We start from the raw sequence: 19,384 nt of genomic DNA on the forward strand, positions 1-19,384 counted from the left end.
GCAATGGATTAAATATTAGATAATGTGGATTTATTAATTTTCTTAGGTGTGATAATGGAGTCTGTAGTTATGTAGGAAAGGACTCTTGCTTTTAGGAGATGAATGCTAAATAGACACAAATAAATCTTAAAATTTATTCTATAGAGATAAAGCAAATGCAGCAATATATTCTCAACTATATCTAGGAAGAGGTAAAAAGGTGTTTACTGTCCTAGTCTTTTAACTTTCTGTTACATCTAAGACACTTCAAACAGAAATTATTGGCAGAATAAATTTTTAAAAATTCATTGCATAGAGATTGATATAGTCTATTCTGTTTTGTACTGTGTGGGTCTTCTGGATTGAGAATGTAATCTTTGGAGAGAAAAATCTTATCATAGACAGACACAAACACACACAAGAATGCTTTAGAGCATTCTTTATTTTCACCTCAAAGCTAGTGCTATTGGTATGCAATATTTCAATGGGTGATTTAGGCTGTGCAAAGGCTTTAGGCAGCAGCATTATGAAAGATAACTAAATCATAATAAGTTTATACTTGAGAGCAGGCTCACTGCTACCAGACAGCACAATGTGTGGATTGAGACAGTCAGTCTCATGACTTCATATTTTACTTTATATATCACTTGTTAAAAGTATCTTGCCTATTCTTGGCAACTCCAAGCACAAGGTTTTGTGATCTTCTTTTTCCTTAAGATTCATTCAGCTTTCCAACCTACTGCTGCTCCTGGGAGTCATTAGAGCAGTTTCATCTTAAAAATCCAAAGATATATTCATTACCCAGAAGTCATTAGAACTAGAAACAGTAAATCATTAACAGAGATCACTGGATATAATACAGTGATTATTTTTACTATATTAATTTTTACTATATTACTATAATTTTTAAGATTTATTAAAAATAAATACAAATATTAAATTGATATTACAAATTAAAACACAATTTTCCAAAAATAATAAAATATGTGCAATTTTATATGTATACTTATGGTTGGGAAAAAGGAAACCAGCCACTGACACTCCTGATCATTCTTTTAAACTATGGCTGCTAGGTTAACATATAAGCTGGAAGCAAAGAGGTAGCTTAGAGGAGGGTATGAACAAGACTAGAAAATATTAAACGATAGACTAAAAAGTATTACAGTCAGGGCTTAGATTTTACAGTTAAAAGTATATGGTTGTTTTTTTTAAGGGGGGTGGCAGTGCATAAAAGAACAATAGTAAAGTAGGAAACTACCTTACTGAACGAATGAACACGTGGATTCAGTGAAATAATTCATACATTTGCCTTGCTTCAGATGAAGTAAGCACAAGGAAATGATATTTACCAGGGTTTGTCTTCTCAAGTTGATACCATCGGTAAAATGCTCTTTTCTTTTGTTCACTCAGGTCTGATCCCTGCTGCAGCAGCCAATGAGAGATCCGGCTCTGACTGATACCTATGAAGAGAGAAAAACAGCTTTTGTCGGGGGCAGTGAAACAACAGTGAAGCTACTGAGGGTTCTGGGTCACTGGGAGCTTTATTCTTAAGTGACTCTGTCAGGAGGCTGAAACTTGAGCAGAGTCCTCAACAGTGGGCTGACTGCACTGGCTAGAACATACTCAGAAATTATCTACTAAAGGTTAAAAAGCATTTTATTAGCCTAGACTTCACAGTGGCCCTCTAAAATTTATTTTCAAACCAGGTCCATAAAATATGAAATAAATGAAGAGATTCCTATATTCCAGTTATTTGTCAGAAATTGATTACATTTGGGTGCCCTCCACCCACCTCTGGTTTAAAACTTTTAACAGATTCTGAGTGGGGGAAAAACATCAAGTCAGCAAGTTTTCCCATTTATTATTGATACTCGTAAAAAGATTTAGGTGCAGGGAAAGGAGAAGTCACTGAAAATACTGTCTTCAATAAGGTTTTTGGCTTATTTGTTAATTCATTTAGGCATTTTTAGACTCATTACCATTAGCATAAAGAAGTAAGAATTGGCAGACTTTTAGATTTATGCTGAAATATGACCTCTGAAGAAACCTCACTAGCTAAAAATGTTCTTCAAGCACATATAATTTCCCCAAATAAAGGAACAGAATATAGAAAAAATAGTATTCTGCTATCATCAGGAAATGCTTGACAGCAATTAGTTAGAAATGTGGAAAAAAAACTCCACATCTGAAAGTAAAAAAGCACATCTGAACCTTACTAGTATGAGAATTACATGCTTATTCTGGTTATTATAGATTCTCCAAAAAATGCATAATTCAATATATAACTAGCAAAAGGAAAGAATATAAGGAACGACAAAACTATATTACCTAAACTGGCCTTGAACTTACAATCCTCATATGTTAGCAAAAATTATGGACATGGAGCATATGGATCTCTGCATGTAGGGTACAATAAGAGCCATTTGGGGAAATACTTGGACAGTATCCTAATGCTTAGTTTGTACAAGATATGCCGAACAATGCGTTTCCTAGAAATGCCCACAGAAATGTATACCTATGCAATAGAAGTATGTTCAAAAGATGAGAAGGCTCATATATGAGCATTATCTATAATAGTCCTGATTCAGAAAAACTACATATCCATCAACAGTAGAAGGCATAAATTGTGACATACATGCATTTGACTTCTATATTAAATAGAAAAATGATAAACTACTGCTATCTGTAACCACCCAAAGAAACCTCACAAAAATAATATTGACCATAAAAAGTTAGACTCATACACAAAAACCCCATAGGCAACCAGGATTAAACTTATAAAAAGTAAAATAAAACAAAACGAACAAAAGCACACAACTAAGCTACAGAGATGATGGCCATCAGAATAATACTGGTTACCAATACAGATGCCTGGAGGCAGGATGAGGAAGGTTAGTATGTGCTCAACAGTGCTCTTTAACTTATCTGGAGTTGTGGTTATGTGGGTGCCTTCACTTGTCAAAAGTCATTAACCTGGACCCTATTCTGTATATGTATATTTAATTTTAAAGAAGTTTCCCCAAAAAGTTAAAAAAATTCTATATAGTTTCAAAAACTAAATTAAGTGGATATATATATTAATATGGAAAAGCTGCTCATGATATAAATAAAAAACTACACTTTTATGGATATATAATTTTATGTAATCTATATTCTATTTGGTATAGTAACAAATATGCAAAAAATATTTGTATTTGGTATTCTTGTATTTTCATATTTATAACCAAATATGCACAAAAATTTAAAGTCGTTAAATTTTCTAATATTCCTACCTCAATATTGCTTTCATAACCTTTTCCTAAATATGCATTCATTTAATCTTTAGCTTTTCACCCTAAATACTACATACTTGATTGTTTTATAAAGATTGCTATTAAGTTAAAGAGTTACAAAAAGAAGTTAATTTCTGCCTTTCTTATCCAATTCTACTCTTTTAGGTAAGCAATGTAAACTATTTAAAAATATATTATTCTTCAATTTTCTACATGTGTAATTACCAATTTAACAAAACAAAGGGAAAAAGAAGGTTAATGTATAGCAGCTTCCTATCCTCAGCTTTTGTATGAGGAGAAAACAAAGAATTTCCCTATAAACTTATCTCAGTTTTATATAACAAATGTAGAAAATGAACTGTAAAGCAGGCTGTTTTTCCAAAAGAGACACTGCAAAAAATTTTTAAAAAGTAGGATGACATATTTTATAATGATTCTTCTTAGTAGCCTGTGCAACTTTCCTTTAACTCATGCCTGTGAGACTGGTTTGGAACTTCAGTAGAACTTGGTATTCTGAGTTTCTTCAGCTTCTCTTTACCAGAAGCTTTGCTTACCTGCTTCTTCCATTGCTGAAGAAAATCTCTTGTTTTACCTCCTCAAATCCTTTTCCCTTCTACCTTTTACAGAGCAGAAAAATTTTATATATAATCTGTGTATATTGACTCAAATTAACCCTTGCTTAATTTTTTTTCCAGTAAGAAAATAATCCCATTGTATTCACAAGAGGAAAACACTTTTATGCAAGCAACACTCACATTATTTTCTGAGTTAAAATTCTTTTCCAGTTCTACAAATACCAGACTCCCTTCCACTAGAGGGCTCTCCACCATAATCCATTCTCAAAGTGTAATACTATATTATAAATTTAATGTTTCATTTTTCTCTCACTTCCTGTGGAGTGTGACACAACTGACCATTCACGTCATCTTCACTCTCGGAATACTGACACATCTCCTCCAAGGCAACTTGTCAGTGGCTTCAGGTGCTGCTCTGCTGGCTCCCCCATGGGCCCCAGGGTTCCCGCTTTAAGCATCTTTTCTCACTCTATACATTATTCCTTTGGTTATTGCAATTATCAACAATTATAATTTAAAAATGTCATCTTAATATGTTCTGAATAACTTGAATTCCTTCATGTTCTGTTTTCATTCATTTCAAATTATTTTCTAATTTCCCTGTGATTTCTTCTTTAATGCACTATTAACAATGTTTTCTGTTTGTGAATACCTCAAATTTTGTTGTTATTAATTTGTGATTTCTTATTAACTTCAGAGAATGAGCTTTGTATCATTTTAACCTAATCTTATTACTTTTTCATGCAATATCTGAATTTTTAGGACATTTTAAAATTACTTTTCCCTTACTTTGAGCTGTAAAGATTTTTATATTTTGGATGCTGTATTTTACTATTTATAAATCTATGCTTTATCTATATTATTTATTTGATCACTTAATTTCATTTTTCTATTTGGTGCAAGTAAGTGTCAAGGAATTTTGGTTTTGTTGTTGTTGCTGTTTAATATGGAAGTCCAATTCTTTTAGCATAGCATCAGTTGTTGGAAAGTCCTTTACCCATTGGATTATCCTGGCACCCCTATTTAAAATCAATCCATGTATGTGTGGGTCAATTTTGAATTCAGTATTCTGTGCCATTTTTTTCTACATGTCCATTTTTATGCCAATATTACAGTGCCTTCATTAATGTTAGTTTATGTAAATTTTAAATCAGAAAATAAAGAAATGCACATTGGAAAAAAACAATTAAAAAAAAGTTCACCATAAAATGAAATTTTAAAAGTCATACCGAAGACGTTCTGGGGACCAGACCTATTGTTTCAAACTATCTTATAGATTGCTTCAATGAGAATTTCCCACAGGTCCTCAATACAGTAAATTTAATCCATTATCTTTTTTTCTTATTTTGGTACCAGGCATTGAACTCGGGGCACTCAACACTGAGCCACATCCTCACCCCTATTTTGTATTTTTTTAGAGGCAAGGTATCACTCAGTTGCTTAACACCTTGCGGCTGGCTTTGAACTCTGAATCCTCCTGTCTCAGTCTCCCAAACCGCTGGGATTACAGGCATGCACCACTGTGCCTGGCTTAATCCATTATCTTAATTCTTAATCTGCTCTTTTTCTGTGTTCCCAGTGAAACTGATCTTCATTCTTCTCCTTAACTCTTACTTTGCTTACTATATCTAATCACTCGTTCTTCCTAAAATTCTGTGTTCTTTCTAATCTTCATTCCTGCAGTTTGGAATTTTAGCCTCTCTTTCCTAGAAAGTTGCAATAATGTTGATGAAAATAACAAATCACATATGAAGCATGTAATTAGCTCCTTTTCAATCAGTAGATAAATTCAGTTTAAGAAGAAAAACATTCTTCTTCAAGAAATTTTCTACTTGAGAACTGCCATTACCTCTATTATAATTTATTTTCTGTACTGCAACCAAAGTTACATTTAAAATATTTAAGTTAAAACACAATGTCTGATAGGTACAGTGGTGCACACCTGTAATCACAGCAACATGGGAGGCTGAAGCAGGAGATCTCTATTTTAAGACCATTCTGGGAAACTTAGCAAGACCCAGTCTCAAAATAAAAAATAAAAAGGGGTGGGATGTGATTCAGTAGTAAAACACTGCTGGGTTCAATCCCTAGTACTAAATATATAAACAAACACACAAGAAACTATAAAAATTTAAGTAAGTCACAAACTTACAGGAAAAATTATTCTCCCCCCCTTAATATTCCCTATCCTACAGGTATCCTTATTTATTGGCATAAATCCACCAATACTTTCCCCATGATGGAATACATAAACATACATGTATATACACACTTGCACACATACACACACATACATTTGGAGTTATATACACAATAAATAAGTAACTTCCTTTTATAATGTCCTAGAATTTTCTCATGTGGTAAAATATACATCTCATTTTAATGGCCACGTAACAGCTTATACATTCATTGATAAAAATACTTAATCTAAGATGACCATGGTGGCTCATTCCTAAATAATCTCAGCTACTTGGAACCTGAAGCAGGAGGATCTCAAGTTTGAAGTCTGCTTCAGCAATTTAGCAAGAACCTGTCTCAAAATAAAATAAAAGGAGCTGGAGATGTAGTTCAGGGGTTGAGTGCTTGCCTTAGCATGTACAAGGCCTCCAGTTTAATCCCCAGTAACACCCAGCATGGGAGCATGTGTGTGCGGGTACATGCATGCATGTCCAAACAATCTGTTTTACTATTATAAACAATAATACAATGATATAGAAAAAAACTACTGAAATGAGATCATACTACAGACAGATTTTAAAATGTAAAAACATAAAACTTACTTTGATAGTAATGAAAGAAACATTTTAAATTAAAGTGAAAATAAAAGACATACTGGACTTCAGCAACAGTTTCTATATGAGAAAGGAAGTTCCACTAAAGCAAGGGCAAAATTAGTTAAAAAAAAAAACAAACGTGATTGGAACACATTATTTTTTTAAACTTCTGGATAGTATCCAGTGGTTCCTGGCTATAAAAACTGAGGAGATGGGCAGACAGCAGTAACCGCCCTCCAAGATATTCTTAATCGGCCTCCAGTCTTCCTACTTCTGGGTAATCCCCTCAAACACTGCAGCAGGACTGGTCTGTATGAACAATAGATATAGCAGAAATAAAGGTCTATGCCTTCTGAGGCTAGGACATGAGAGACATTACAGCCTCAAACTTGTGCTTTCTCTTAGATGGTGGTGGGGAAGCTGGCTGCCATTTCGTGAGAATACTCAGAATACTCAAGAAGCTCTATGGAGAGATGCACGTGGCAAAGAAGTGTTAATAGCCATGTAAGTTAGCTTTCTTCCTTTTCTTTTCTCAAATTTTTGCAGTACTACAGATTGAACCCAGGAGCACTTTATCCCTGAGCTACATCCCCAGCCTTTTTTATTTTGAGATAGGGTTTCCCTACATTGCCCAGGCTGGTCTTGAATTGTGATCTCCTGTCTTAGCTTCTCAAACCTCTGGGAATACAGACATGAGCCACTGCACCTAGCACAAGTAAGCCTTCCTGGAAGAGCATCCTCTAACCTCATTAAAACCTCCAGATACCTGCAACCTCTTCAGACACTAAAAAACCCAAACAACCTATCTACTCCTCTGCTTCTAGATTTCTGAGAACTGAGTGAGAAAATAAAAAAGTTTAAGATGCTAACTTCTGAGATAAAATTTTTATGTAGCAATAGATAATGAAGACACCTTACTTCCCTCATCTCTATCATAGCCTTTGCACTCAACTCATAAGACTTAAAAGACATTTTTACATAGTCAACATTTACATTTTTGTTCTGGAGTCATAGTTACCATAGTTGTTCATTCACAGTTCTAGGTTTAAATGGATTCAAGATTTATCATAGAGTTTCCCAGCCTATGTATTTTGATTTCTAAATCCTGTACTTTGTTTTAAAAATTAAGACATACTTTACAACCAGTAAACTCTGGTGTATAGGTCTGAGTTTTGGCACATGTATGTGTAGATGACCACTTCTCAAATCAATATACAGATTACTTCTATGCCCACTAAAAGATACCACCTGTCACCTTTTCCAGTAAATACCTAAATTCCATATTTTTAATTTAACTTTCAGGGCACAAGATTTTATCATTGAGTAGTGTGGGTTTTTGTTGTTGTTGTTCATTTGTTTTTAAGGTGCTGGGGATCAAACCTAGGACCTTGTGTATGCTAGGGAAATGCTCTACCACTGAGCTACACTCCTAGCCCCAGTAAAAATACAAGCTTACTGGTGCTGGATTCTTCAGTCCTTTTATGCTTGAAATTTCTGTATCACATTTATAATCTTACAGGACAATTCTACAGGGGAAAAATGGGGAGAGGGTCAATCTTCCTTCAAAATTTGTTAGAAATGGAGAGATAAGTGAGAATAGTAAAGACCTCTGAAAAGCTACTCCCATAAAAGCAAAGAGAGCAAAAGATACCTTTCCACAGAAACATGGGCAAAAATTGTCAGAATCAACTTTTTCAGAACTTTGGAAATCAAAGGCTTGTAACAATCCAAGGATATTAATCAAGAAAAATATTTAATTTTGTTAAGAACAACTATGTTATATTTTTAACTTGACCTCCACCCACATTCATCACACCAACGCCACAATAGACTTGAAAATCAACATTCCTGAAATCACTATGAAAACCAGGTGTGGCCTAATAGCCACAGAGGAGAGAAAAGCTCTGGAGTTCCTCAAAACACCATTCAAAGGACTGTGATTATTTGACCTGTCTGGCAATTCTCTGGAAATCCCCATTTGCACAGCTTGACTTTAACTGCCCTGACTCAGATGTCACTTGGTGTGAACAGCCTTTTTCTCATGGAAGATGGAAAGTGTTTTGTTGAAAACAATCTGTGACAATTGTTTAACACTGCATTGGCCTGAGATAACAAGTGAGGTAATGAGATAAAAATATCTTAAAAGGAAAAGCTGAGGAATGAGCTGGTATCCATGATAGTCTTCAAAAAGCTGTGACACATTCCTAAGCATCTAGAAGGCCACACACATGAATAGAGCTGTGCACATGCCTACTACTATGGGAATGATCAGGAAAGATCTTGGAAGATCCCAAGCTTTACTTCAACTACCACAATCTATGATTAGGCAATAGTTTCTTGGATGTGACACCAAAATCAAAAGCAACACAAAATATGAACTTTATCAAAATAAAATTTTATATCCTTCAAAGAACAAGATCAAGAATATAAAAAGATAACCCACAGATTGGGAAAAATATTTGCAAAGCCTGTACCTAATAATGAACTTGTGTCTACAATATTTAATAACTCTTAAAATTCAATGTATGAGGGGTAAGACAAGATAATACAAATGGAAGAAATGATTTACAGTAGAAGGGGTAGAGAGAGAAAAGGGGAGGGGAGGGGAGGGGAGGGGGGATAGTAGAGAATAGGACTGACAGCAGAATACATCAGACACTAGAAAAGCAATATGTCAATCAATGGAAGGGTAACTGATGTGATACAGCAATCTGTATATGGGGTAAAGTTGGGAGTTCATAACCCTCTTGAATCAAACTGTGAAATATGATGTATTAAGAACTGTGTAATGTTTTGAACGACCAACAATAAAAAAAAAATTCAATGTAAAAAATAAACAACCCAATAAAAAATAAAGAATCTGAGTAGACATTTCTCCAAAGATGATATAGGAACTGAATAATAAGCACAGGAAAAGATGCTCCACATGGTCATTTCCCTAAGGAAATGCAAATCAAAACTACAAGGTGATACCATTTTCACAAGCACTGGGATAACTATAATAAAGTGTTGGTGAAGATGTGAAGAAACTGGAACCCTTATACATTGGTAAGTGGTTTATAGAATGAAAGTTTTGGCAATTCCTTAAAACATGAAATACAGAATTGCCATATGGCCCAGTGATTACATTCCTGGATATATTTCCCAGAGAATTTATTCACAAAAGTTCATAGCATTCTTCACAGTAGATAAATAAAATGTGGCATATCTATATAATAGAATATTACTTGGTGATATAGGTTACCATAGGGATGAACCTGGAAAACATTATGCTAAGTGAAAGGAGGCCAGACACAAAAGTTCCATGTAGCATATGAATATCCACCAGTTTGTCTATAGGTAAATTTACACAGACAGGAGGTCAAGTAGTACTTGCCAGGGGTTACGGGTTGGAGGGTTGAGTCATGACTAAGGAGGAGTGTGAGATTTCTATATTAAACTGTATCTATACAAAAACGTTCCATTTTTGTTCGTCTACTCTCTTGAACAGTTAACTTTTAAACAAAAGATCATGGATTGGGTGGGGTTGTGACTCAGAGCACTTGCCTTACACATGTGAAGCACTTTCACAAACAGGATGCTTTTTAGGAAACTTATTTCCTTCTCTAGGTATAAGCAGGTGTTAGTGCTCATCATTTTCCTTTGTTTTGATCCAGAATTCTTTTTTGTACTAGAAATTGAACTTGGGGGGGCTTCACTACTGAGCTCCATTCCCAGTCTTTTTTACTTTGAGACAAGGTCTTACTAAGCCACTGAGGGTCTTTCTAAGTTGCTGAGACAGAGACTGGCCTTGAACTTGTGATCCTCCTGCCTCAGCCTCCCTTCCAGGGGAGATTAAAGGCAAGTGAAATCCCAACTGGCTTGATCTAGAATTCTTAATTGGTTTTGTCTATTTCAATGGTTACTGCTTCCTTAAAGATAGAGGGTTTTTTTGGTTTTGTTTTGTTTTAATTATCTTTACTATTTGTGGGGAGTTAGAGGTCAGAAGAGGGTTAGCAATGTTCCTCAATCTTCTAAAGTTTGATATCTGATGAGCAAGCAAACAAACAAACAAACAAACAAAAAACACCCCGATATCTTACAATGAAATTGTTTTATTTTTCTGAGGCTTCACATTTTTCCCTCTTTTTTTCATTTAGGTACTAAGAATTGAACCCAGGGGAGTTTGGCCACTGAAGTATATTCTTAGCCATTTTTAAAATTTTATATTTTGAGACAGGATCCCACTAAGTTTCTTAGAGGGGTTCATTAAGTTGGTGAGGCTGGCCTTAGATTTGCAATCTCTTCTGCTTCAGCCTCCAGAATCACTGGGATTACAAGGAAGGGTACGTCACTGTACTGGCTTTCTTCATACATTTAATCTTTGAAAATGTTTTGGTTATTTGCTGCTTCATAAAAACTTGTAAGAGTTCTTTTGATATATCATAGATACCAAGCTTTTGCTCTATATGATGCAAATAACTTTCAGTGTGAATCTTGTCTAGAGTGCTCTTTTAGATATATACTTAAAATTTTTATACAATTAAATCCGTCCAACTTTATCTTTTGGCAGGGAGGCTTTCCTACCTCAAGTAAAAATATTCAATAATTTCTTCTAATATAGTGTAGGATTTTCAGCATGCATACAGAAACTAATTTCTTCTTCTGGTTTGATGTTACAATCTATTTTATTTGTTCATTTTCAAACAAATAACACATGAGAAAACATTATTTTTTTATAGATTTAAACTGCTTTCTTTATTTAAGTTGAATTTCCTTTCAAGAATCTATTATTGAGCTCCGTTCTGTATAATTGATACATTCATCTATCTGACAACATGACTCTGTATTACTTTAACCAAACAGTGTATTTTACTATCTGGTAGGGTAAATTTGCTCAAACTGTTTTTCCCAATCTTCTTAAAGAATTTTATTCCACCCCCAGCCCCACTTTTCTTTTCTGTATTTTTAATACCCAAGGATTGAACTCGGGGCACTCAAGCATTGAGCCACATCCCCAGCCCTTTTTGTATTTTATTTAGAGACAGGGTCTCTGAGTTGCTTAGGGCCTGGCTAAGTTGCTGAGGCTGGCTTTGAACTTCTGACCTTCCTGCCTCAGCTTCCCGAGCTGCTAGGATTATAGGCTTACGCCACCATGCTTGGCAGTACCCCCCCCCCACTTTTTATTAGTTGTATACACTGATGGGATTTGTTGTTACATATTCTCACATGCACACAATATAACAATATAATCTGGCCAATATCCCTGACCAGCATGTCCTCCTTCCTTCCCTGACTCGTAACTTGGATCTTTTCCTCTACTGATCTCCCTTTGATATCCATGAGATTCACTCCCACCTTTATTGTCCCTTTTTTCTCTCTAGCGTCTACATGAGAGAAAAACATACATACCCCTTAACCTTCAGACTTTGACTTATTTCACTTAACATGATGGTCTCTAATTCCATCCATTTCCCTGTAAATGCCATAATATCATTTTTCTTTATGGCTGAATAAAAGTGTATATATATATATGTGTGTGTGTGTGTGTGTGTGTGTGTGTATACACATTTTCTTTCTTTTTTAAAAAAATTTTGTTGTGGGCTGGGGATGTGGCTCAAGCGGTAGCGTGCTCACCTGGCATGCGTGCGGCCCGGGTTTGATCTTCAGCACCACATACAAACAAAGATGTTGTGTCCGCCGAGAACTAAAAAATAAATATTAAAAAATTCTCTCTCTCTCTAAAAAATAAAAATTAAACAAAAAATAAAAATTTTGTTGTGGTTATAGATGGACAGAAAGCCTTTATTTTATTATAGGACAGAAAGCCCTACCATGTTTTCTTTATCCATTCATCCATTGATGGGTACCTAGACTGCCTCTATGGTTTGACTATTGTAAATTGTGTTGTTATAAACATGGGTATCATGTGTCACTCTATTAAGATGACTCTAATTCTTACGGTCTTTTGAGGAGCCTCCATACTGATTTCCATAATAGTTGGACCAATTTTCAATCCCACCAAAGTGTAAAAGTGTTCCTTTTCTCCACATCCTCTCCAGTATTACTTGAATTCTTGATGACTGCCATTCCAACTAGTGTCAGATGAAATCTCAGTTTAGTTTTGATTTGCATTTCCCTGATTGCTAATAATGCTGAGCATTTTTTTCATGTATTTGTTGGCCACTTGTATTTCTTTATAATTTTCTATTTAATTCATTTGGCCATTTATTAATAGGGTTAATTGGTGTAAAGTTTTTCTTTTTAGCTCTTTATATATTCTAGATATTAATCCACTATTGGAAGAGTAGCTAGTAAAAATTTTCTCCTGGGGCTGGGGATGTGGCTCAAGCGGTAGCACGCTTGCCTGGCATGCGTGCGGCCCAGGTTCGATCCTCAGCACCACATACCAACAAAGATGTTGTGTCCACTGAGAACTAAAAAATAAATATTAAAAAAATTCTCTCTCTCTCTCTCTCTCTCTCTCTCTCTCTCTCTCCTCTATCTTTAAAAAAAAAAAAAAATTTTTCTCCTATGGGTTCTCGCTTCACATTCCTGTTTCCTTTGCTGTGCAGAAGTTTTTTAATTCGATACTGTCCCATTTATGTACTCTTAGCATTATTTCCTGAGCTCTGGGGAGTCCTACTGAGAAAGTTGTTGCCTATGTCTAAAAGCTGGAATGTTGACTCTATGTTTTCTTCTAAAAGTTGCATAGTTTCTGGTCTAATTCTAAGATCTTTGACTCATTTTGAATTGATTTTTGTACAGGGTAAAAGATAAAGGTAAGAGATAAAGGGGTTGTTTCATTCTTCTACAGTTATCCCAGCGCCATTTGTTAAAAAAGCTATCTTTTCTCCAGTAGAGCACAATGGTGACTTCAACGGAATCTGTCCAGGGTAGAAAATTTTTTAGACATTTATTTAATAACTTATCCAAAGTTAAAAAATTAGTAATTAAATTCTGAAATCATACTTTAAATCCAGAGAGTCCACTGTCAAAGTCATGCTCCTGCCACCATACTGTACTTCCTTTCTATACTGAATTTCTATGTTAAGAAAAACTGGTTTTGCAATAAAACAAGTAACAACCAGGCGCAGAAGCTGGGAAAATGAGTCAAATCTCCTTTAGTCTCGGTTTTCTCATCTGTAACTGGGAAGTTAACACCTGCCTCTCAAATATACAAACCAGTTAGCACAGCATCTAGCACTTAGTTAAGTGTTAAATAAATTACAGCCAAAAATAAAAGCTCTCTTAAAAAAAAAGCTTAGCTTAGAGGGTGCACACAAGCACAAAACAGAGCCACTGGCTACCTATAACTCACTTCCATGGCCACACACTATTCTGCTAGGAACCCAGCATAATGATGAAGCTAAGTCAGACTGAAAAAATGTAGCCAAACAATGGTTTAAGAAATATTCTTCATACTTAATATTATTAAGTCTATTAATTATTTTAACACACAGCACTGAGCCCTCAAATGTTTCAGAAACATTTTTCATCTTCTGAAAAAATAAGACAAACTGGAATAAAATGTCCTACAAAAACTACTTTGCAATGGAGGGTTTCTAAGCACCAAGCAAAATAGTAAAATTTAACTTGAGGGTAATTTTATAATATTAAATGCTTTTATATAAGCTCCCTCCCACCAAATTGAGCAACTTTAAAACCACTTTATAGGCCTATCAGGTATGAAGGACCCTAGTGCAGTTTGGTTAATTCAAGCTTCAGTGCCTTACCTAACTAGATTTAGTAACTATTCATTATAAAATATAGTATTGATAATGATCTGATAGAACAAATTGTTATCTCAGCAGAGTGGTACATGCCTGTAATCCCAGGACAGATCCCAACTTTGAGGCCAGGCTTGGAAGTGACCAGCAAGACCCTGGGTGGGAAGGAAGGAGGGAGGAAGAGGAGAGAAAAGAGGGGAAAAAAAGAGAGAGAAAAGAAAAGAGAAAAGGAAGAATGGGCAGACAAGCTGGGGATACAGCACCCCTGGGTTAATCCCTAATACTGCAAAAGGGGGGGAAAAAAGGAAATTATGTGTAGCCACTGCTATAAATCCTTCAATTTAAAATCTATCCCTAAGTTAAACAGTAAGAATTAACAGGATAATTTCTCCTGTTTCAGCTACCCAAATTATAGGCATGCACCACCATGTGTGATTAAAAGTAAAAACTTTTAAACCACAGAACAGCATCTGTTCTTATTCTACAGAGGGTATAATATGAGAAAATTCCAACACATATTCTGTAAAAACAGGTATAACGTTGATTAAATAAAGTCCATCCAAAGAAAATGTGAAAAGGTTTCTTCTAATATAAATGAAAGCATTCAATTTGGAGACAGATACATCTCACATGTAGAAACATGGCAATTTTGTAAATAGATAATAGATAGATAGCCTTCAAGCCAGAGATCTGCTTAATTTTTTCTTTTTTCTTTCTTTTTTTTTTTTTTTTTTTTTTGTGTGTGTGTGTGTGGTGCTGGGGATTGAATATAGGGCCTTGTACATGTGAGGCAAGCACTCTACCAACTGAGCTATATCCCCAGTCCTGGAGATCTACTTAAAAACTGATAAAATCCACAAGGTAAGAACTGATAAAGATCTTTTTAAATGAGCAAGATGAATTATATGTGATTATTATTATAGAAATTTCCATAGTCTGTTGTTCACGTTCTATTTCTAATTTGGAAAACAATTCTACTTTTTAATAGCAACTTTATTCATAATTGCCAAAAGTTGAGAGCAACATTATGTCCTCCAGTAGATGAATAAATTGTGGCATAGCTAGATTAGGAAATATCCAGCAGTGAAAGGAAATGAGTTATTGAGCTATGAAAAGGCACAGGGAAGCTTCATGATATTACTACTAAGTGAAAGAAGTCAAACTGAAGCTGTATAACATGACTCCAACTATATGACATTCTAAAGAATTATTAACAATGGTTGTCAGGAGCTGAGGGAGAAGGAGGTATAAATAGGCAGAGCACAGAAAAATTTTAGGGCAGTGGAACTATTCTGTGTGATTCTATAGGACAGATACATGTAACCAGACATTTTATCCAAACTCTATATATAATGTGCAATGCTCCAAAAGGAATCTGATATAAACTATGCACTTCAGTTGACAACAACATGTCAGTATAGGTTCACTGACTCTAACAAATGCACCACTCTGGATGGTGACAGTAGGGAAGGTTTGTATGGGAGATGGGCAGGGAGTATATAGAGAACCTCTGTACTTTATGTTCATTATGCTATGAACCTTAATCTACTTGAGAGAAAAAAAATTTTTTAAAGAAGTAAAGTAACACTTTAGTTGGTTATTTTTATCTGGTCTGAGTTCTCTGGTTAGAAAAAGGATCAATATACTAATTTTTAGAATTCTGTAAAGAAGTTACTATATTACACATGTGTAATATTTTCATCCTTCATTTTAAAGATAAATAAAAAAGCAAAGTGATTTGAATATACTTAGGACACTTCTAAAAACAGTTCAGAACTTGACAACACAAATTCTTATATTTGTGGAACTAGAGGCAGGTAAGATATATATATATATATATTAAATGTACTTCTATTGTAAAAACAATAAAATTTAACAACTAGGAAAGATACCTAGAAACTGCTATAGTCTGAATGCTCAAACTGAAATCCTTACTTGCCCTGAAATCTTTACTTGCCTTGACAATGATATGCCATGATCCTGGACTTCCCGGCTCCTGGGACTATGAGAAATAAATTTGTATTCTTTATATGCTACCCAGTTTTGTTATTTTGTTATAACTACCAGCTCTACTGGACTAACACAGAAAATATCTGGTCAATGCCCTTTGTTATGGTTTGGATGTGAGGTTTCCCTAAAAAACTCATCTGTGAGGCAATGCAAGAAAGTTCAGAGAAGAAATAATAGGGCTGTAAAAGCCTTATCCTAATCAGTGAACTAATTCCTGATGGGATTAACTGAGTGGTAAAACTGGGGGAGGTGGGGAATTGGGAGTGTGGCTTTGGGGCATATCTTTTTATCTGGTGAGTGCAGTCTCTTGCTGTCTGTTTTCTGATCATCATGTGAGCCAATTTCCTCTGCCACACTCTTCTGCCATGATATGATATTCAGCATCATTTCTAGCCCCAAGGAATGGAGCTGGCCTTCTATATACTAAGACCATTGAAACTGGGAGCCCTTAATAAACTTTACCTCCTTTACAACTGTCCTGATTGGGTGTTTTAGTTACAGCAGCAAAAAAGCTAATATAGAAATTGATATCGAGAAGTGGGGTCCTTGCTGTGACTAACCTGACCATGTGGCTCATAAGTATTTGGAACTTTTTAAAATTCGCTGGCAGAATTTTGAGATTTGTAGCTGGAGATGCTTGTAAGCAGAGATTAATGGCCAATTTTGGTGGGAGCTCAGAAAAACAGAATGCCAACAGGACTATGGTTAGTGAAGAGAGGATTCAGAAAAGGAGGACTTATTTTTTGGAATTTGGAGTAGAGGCCATTCTTGTTAACTTCTGGCTGAGAAGTTATCTGCATTTTGCCTGTGTCCTGAGACTTTCTGTGAGGCTGATTTTAAAAGCAATGGACTTCTTAATCTGGCAGAAGAAATGTCTAGGCAGCACAGCATCCAAGAAGTGATATAGGTATTGTTGGAGGCTTTTCAGACAAGTTTAGATATTCAGGAGCAGAAAGCAGAGCAGAAAGATTTGAAAAACTTGGACTTGAAAATCAAAAGTAAAACTGGCCAATAAGGGAGTTGCAATTGTTAAAGACATTACAGCAACTAAAGAAATGCTAAAGACTTTGCCCAGAGATGTATGAAAGATACCTTGAGGGGCTGGAGTTGTCGCTCAGTGGTAGCAGCTTGCTTAGAATGTGAGGCAATGGGTCTCAGCACTGCATATAAATAAATTAATAAAATAAAGGTCCATCAAAGAAAGAAGGAAAGATGGCTTGAGGGCATCTTGGGAACTGATAAGATGACACACATCTCAAGCTCAAAGGAGTAAAGGTGAAAATTCTCTTTAGAAGAGACCAGCAAGGAATCCTTCTTGCACAAGGGGGGGCCTAGGAAGTATTTTTGATGTGCTCAGCCACCCAGACCAGATACTCAGAGGCTGCTTTAGCCAGGGTCCTTGAAGGCTAGGCTACTGTTCAACATGGCAGCAGACCTTGGCATTAACCACATGGTGCTGGTTCTGCAGGATGCAGGATGCTGGAGTTAGGGGGTCATAGAGGCTTTCACCCAGATTTCAAAGGAAGATCTTGGAAGCCAGGCAAGGTGTAGCAGATTCAGAGTCCCTTTGGGCACTCCCCAAGAAGACAAGCTGTGGAGATTTGAGGAGGAAGCTGAAGCTACAGTGCAGACCCCAAGATTAAGGAATGCCAGTAACATGAGACATGGTCCTAGGAAAGCTACAGGAATTGAACAGAGACAAGTCAACAGAAAGGCCACTTGGGAAGCAACCAACAAGGCCACAGGGGCAGAGCTATACAGTCCTTTGGAGATGACATCATGACAAATGCTCCAGATTCCAAACAAAGAACTACAGGACCTGTTTGCCCAGCTGGATTTTGGTCTTGCTTTGGTTCTATCCCTTCTTTCTCTATTGCTATTTTTACAAATGGAAATATCTACTAAGTACCTTTATTGCTTTTAATTTTATAGGAGCTCACAATTCGAGATTCTCTTGAGCCTCAGAGAAGACTTTGGACTTGAACTTTGAGCAATCTTGAACTGTTGAGACTTAGGGGACTCTTGGGAATTAACTAAATGTATTTTGCATTGTCAGATGTATGTGAGCTTTGGGGGTTGAGGTAAAATATTATGGTTTGGATTGAGGTGTCCCCCCCAAAACTCATGTGTGAGACAATACAAGAAAGTTCAGAGAAGAATGATTGAGTTGTTAGAGCCTTAACCCAGTCAGTAAACAAATCCCTGATGGGATTAACTGAATGGTAATGGAGGAGGTGGGGCACTGGGAGTGTGGCTTGGGGTATATATTTTTTTAATCTGGTGAGTGAAGTCTCTCTCTGCTTTCTGATCATCGTGTGAGCTCTTTCCCTCTGCTACACTCTTCTAACATGATGTACTCTTCTATCATGATGTTCTGCCTGATCTTGTGCCCTGAGGAATAGAGCCAGCTTTCTATGGACTGAGACCTCTTGAAATCCTAAGTCTCCAAATAAATTTCCTCTTAAAATTATTCTGGTCAGATCTTTTAGTCATAGCAGTGAAAAAGCTGACTAAAACACCCCTCATCTTTTAAGTATGGAAAATGAGGCTCCTAGTCACAAGGCAATTTAATGGCAGAAAAACTAAAACCTAGGTATTTTGTGGCTTTTCCATAATATTACTATGATTTTTTTAAAAATGTGATAAATTTCTTAAAATTCAGAGTTGCTAAGTGTGTTTTTCCCTTCTTCCACATACTTATTTTTTTCGAAGGACATGAATCCAATTAGTACATTTCTTTGGTGATAAGTACACATCAAGCTCTGTCCATTCACTCATTTATTCTGTGTGCCTGATTTTTCCCAGGTCATTTTAAAAAATATTATGTTTTCAGAATTCTTAAACAGCCTAAGAAAACATTTTACCTTGAAAGTGAATATAGAACACATGTGTTTATTATTAAAGTGAAGGTTATGCTCATTCCTCCACCCCCATTGTTAGTGAGAATTTAGAATCTTGGCCGACCTCTTACAGAAGTAGAAGTCCACCCTCAGTGGGAGCAGCTATGACTGTGAAGGAAGCTACAAATAACATTCTGGGAATTCAGCAGGCACTGTTATTATATC

General features: G+C 35.7%; 1 protein-coding gene across 14 annotated transcripts in view; it reads right to left on the reverse strand.

The window, feature by feature from the left end:
- The window catches only part of Hmbox1 (homeobox containing 1), a 162,604-nt gene that overhangs the window by 53,736 nt on the left and 89,484 nt on the right, over positions 1-19,384 (reverse strand). For all 14 annotated transcript variants that reach the window (XM_078030810.1, XM_078030809.1, XM_078030808.1 and 11 more), the window contains exon 6: positions 1,329-1,439. In XM_078030810.1, coding sequence (XP_077886936.1) covers positions 1,329-1,439 — 111 coding nt within the window. The remainder of the gene's footprint in view (positions 1-1,328; positions 1,440-19,384) is intronic.

This window comes from Ictidomys tridecemlineatus, chromosome 14 (genome assembly GCF_052094955.1).
Source record: "Ictidomys tridecemlineatus isolate mIctTri1 chromosome 14, mIctTri1.hap1, whole genome shotgun sequence".
Taxonomy (NCBI): domain Eukaryota; kingdom Metazoa; phylum Chordata; class Mammalia; order Rodentia; family Sciuridae; genus Ictidomys; species Ictidomys tridecemlineatus.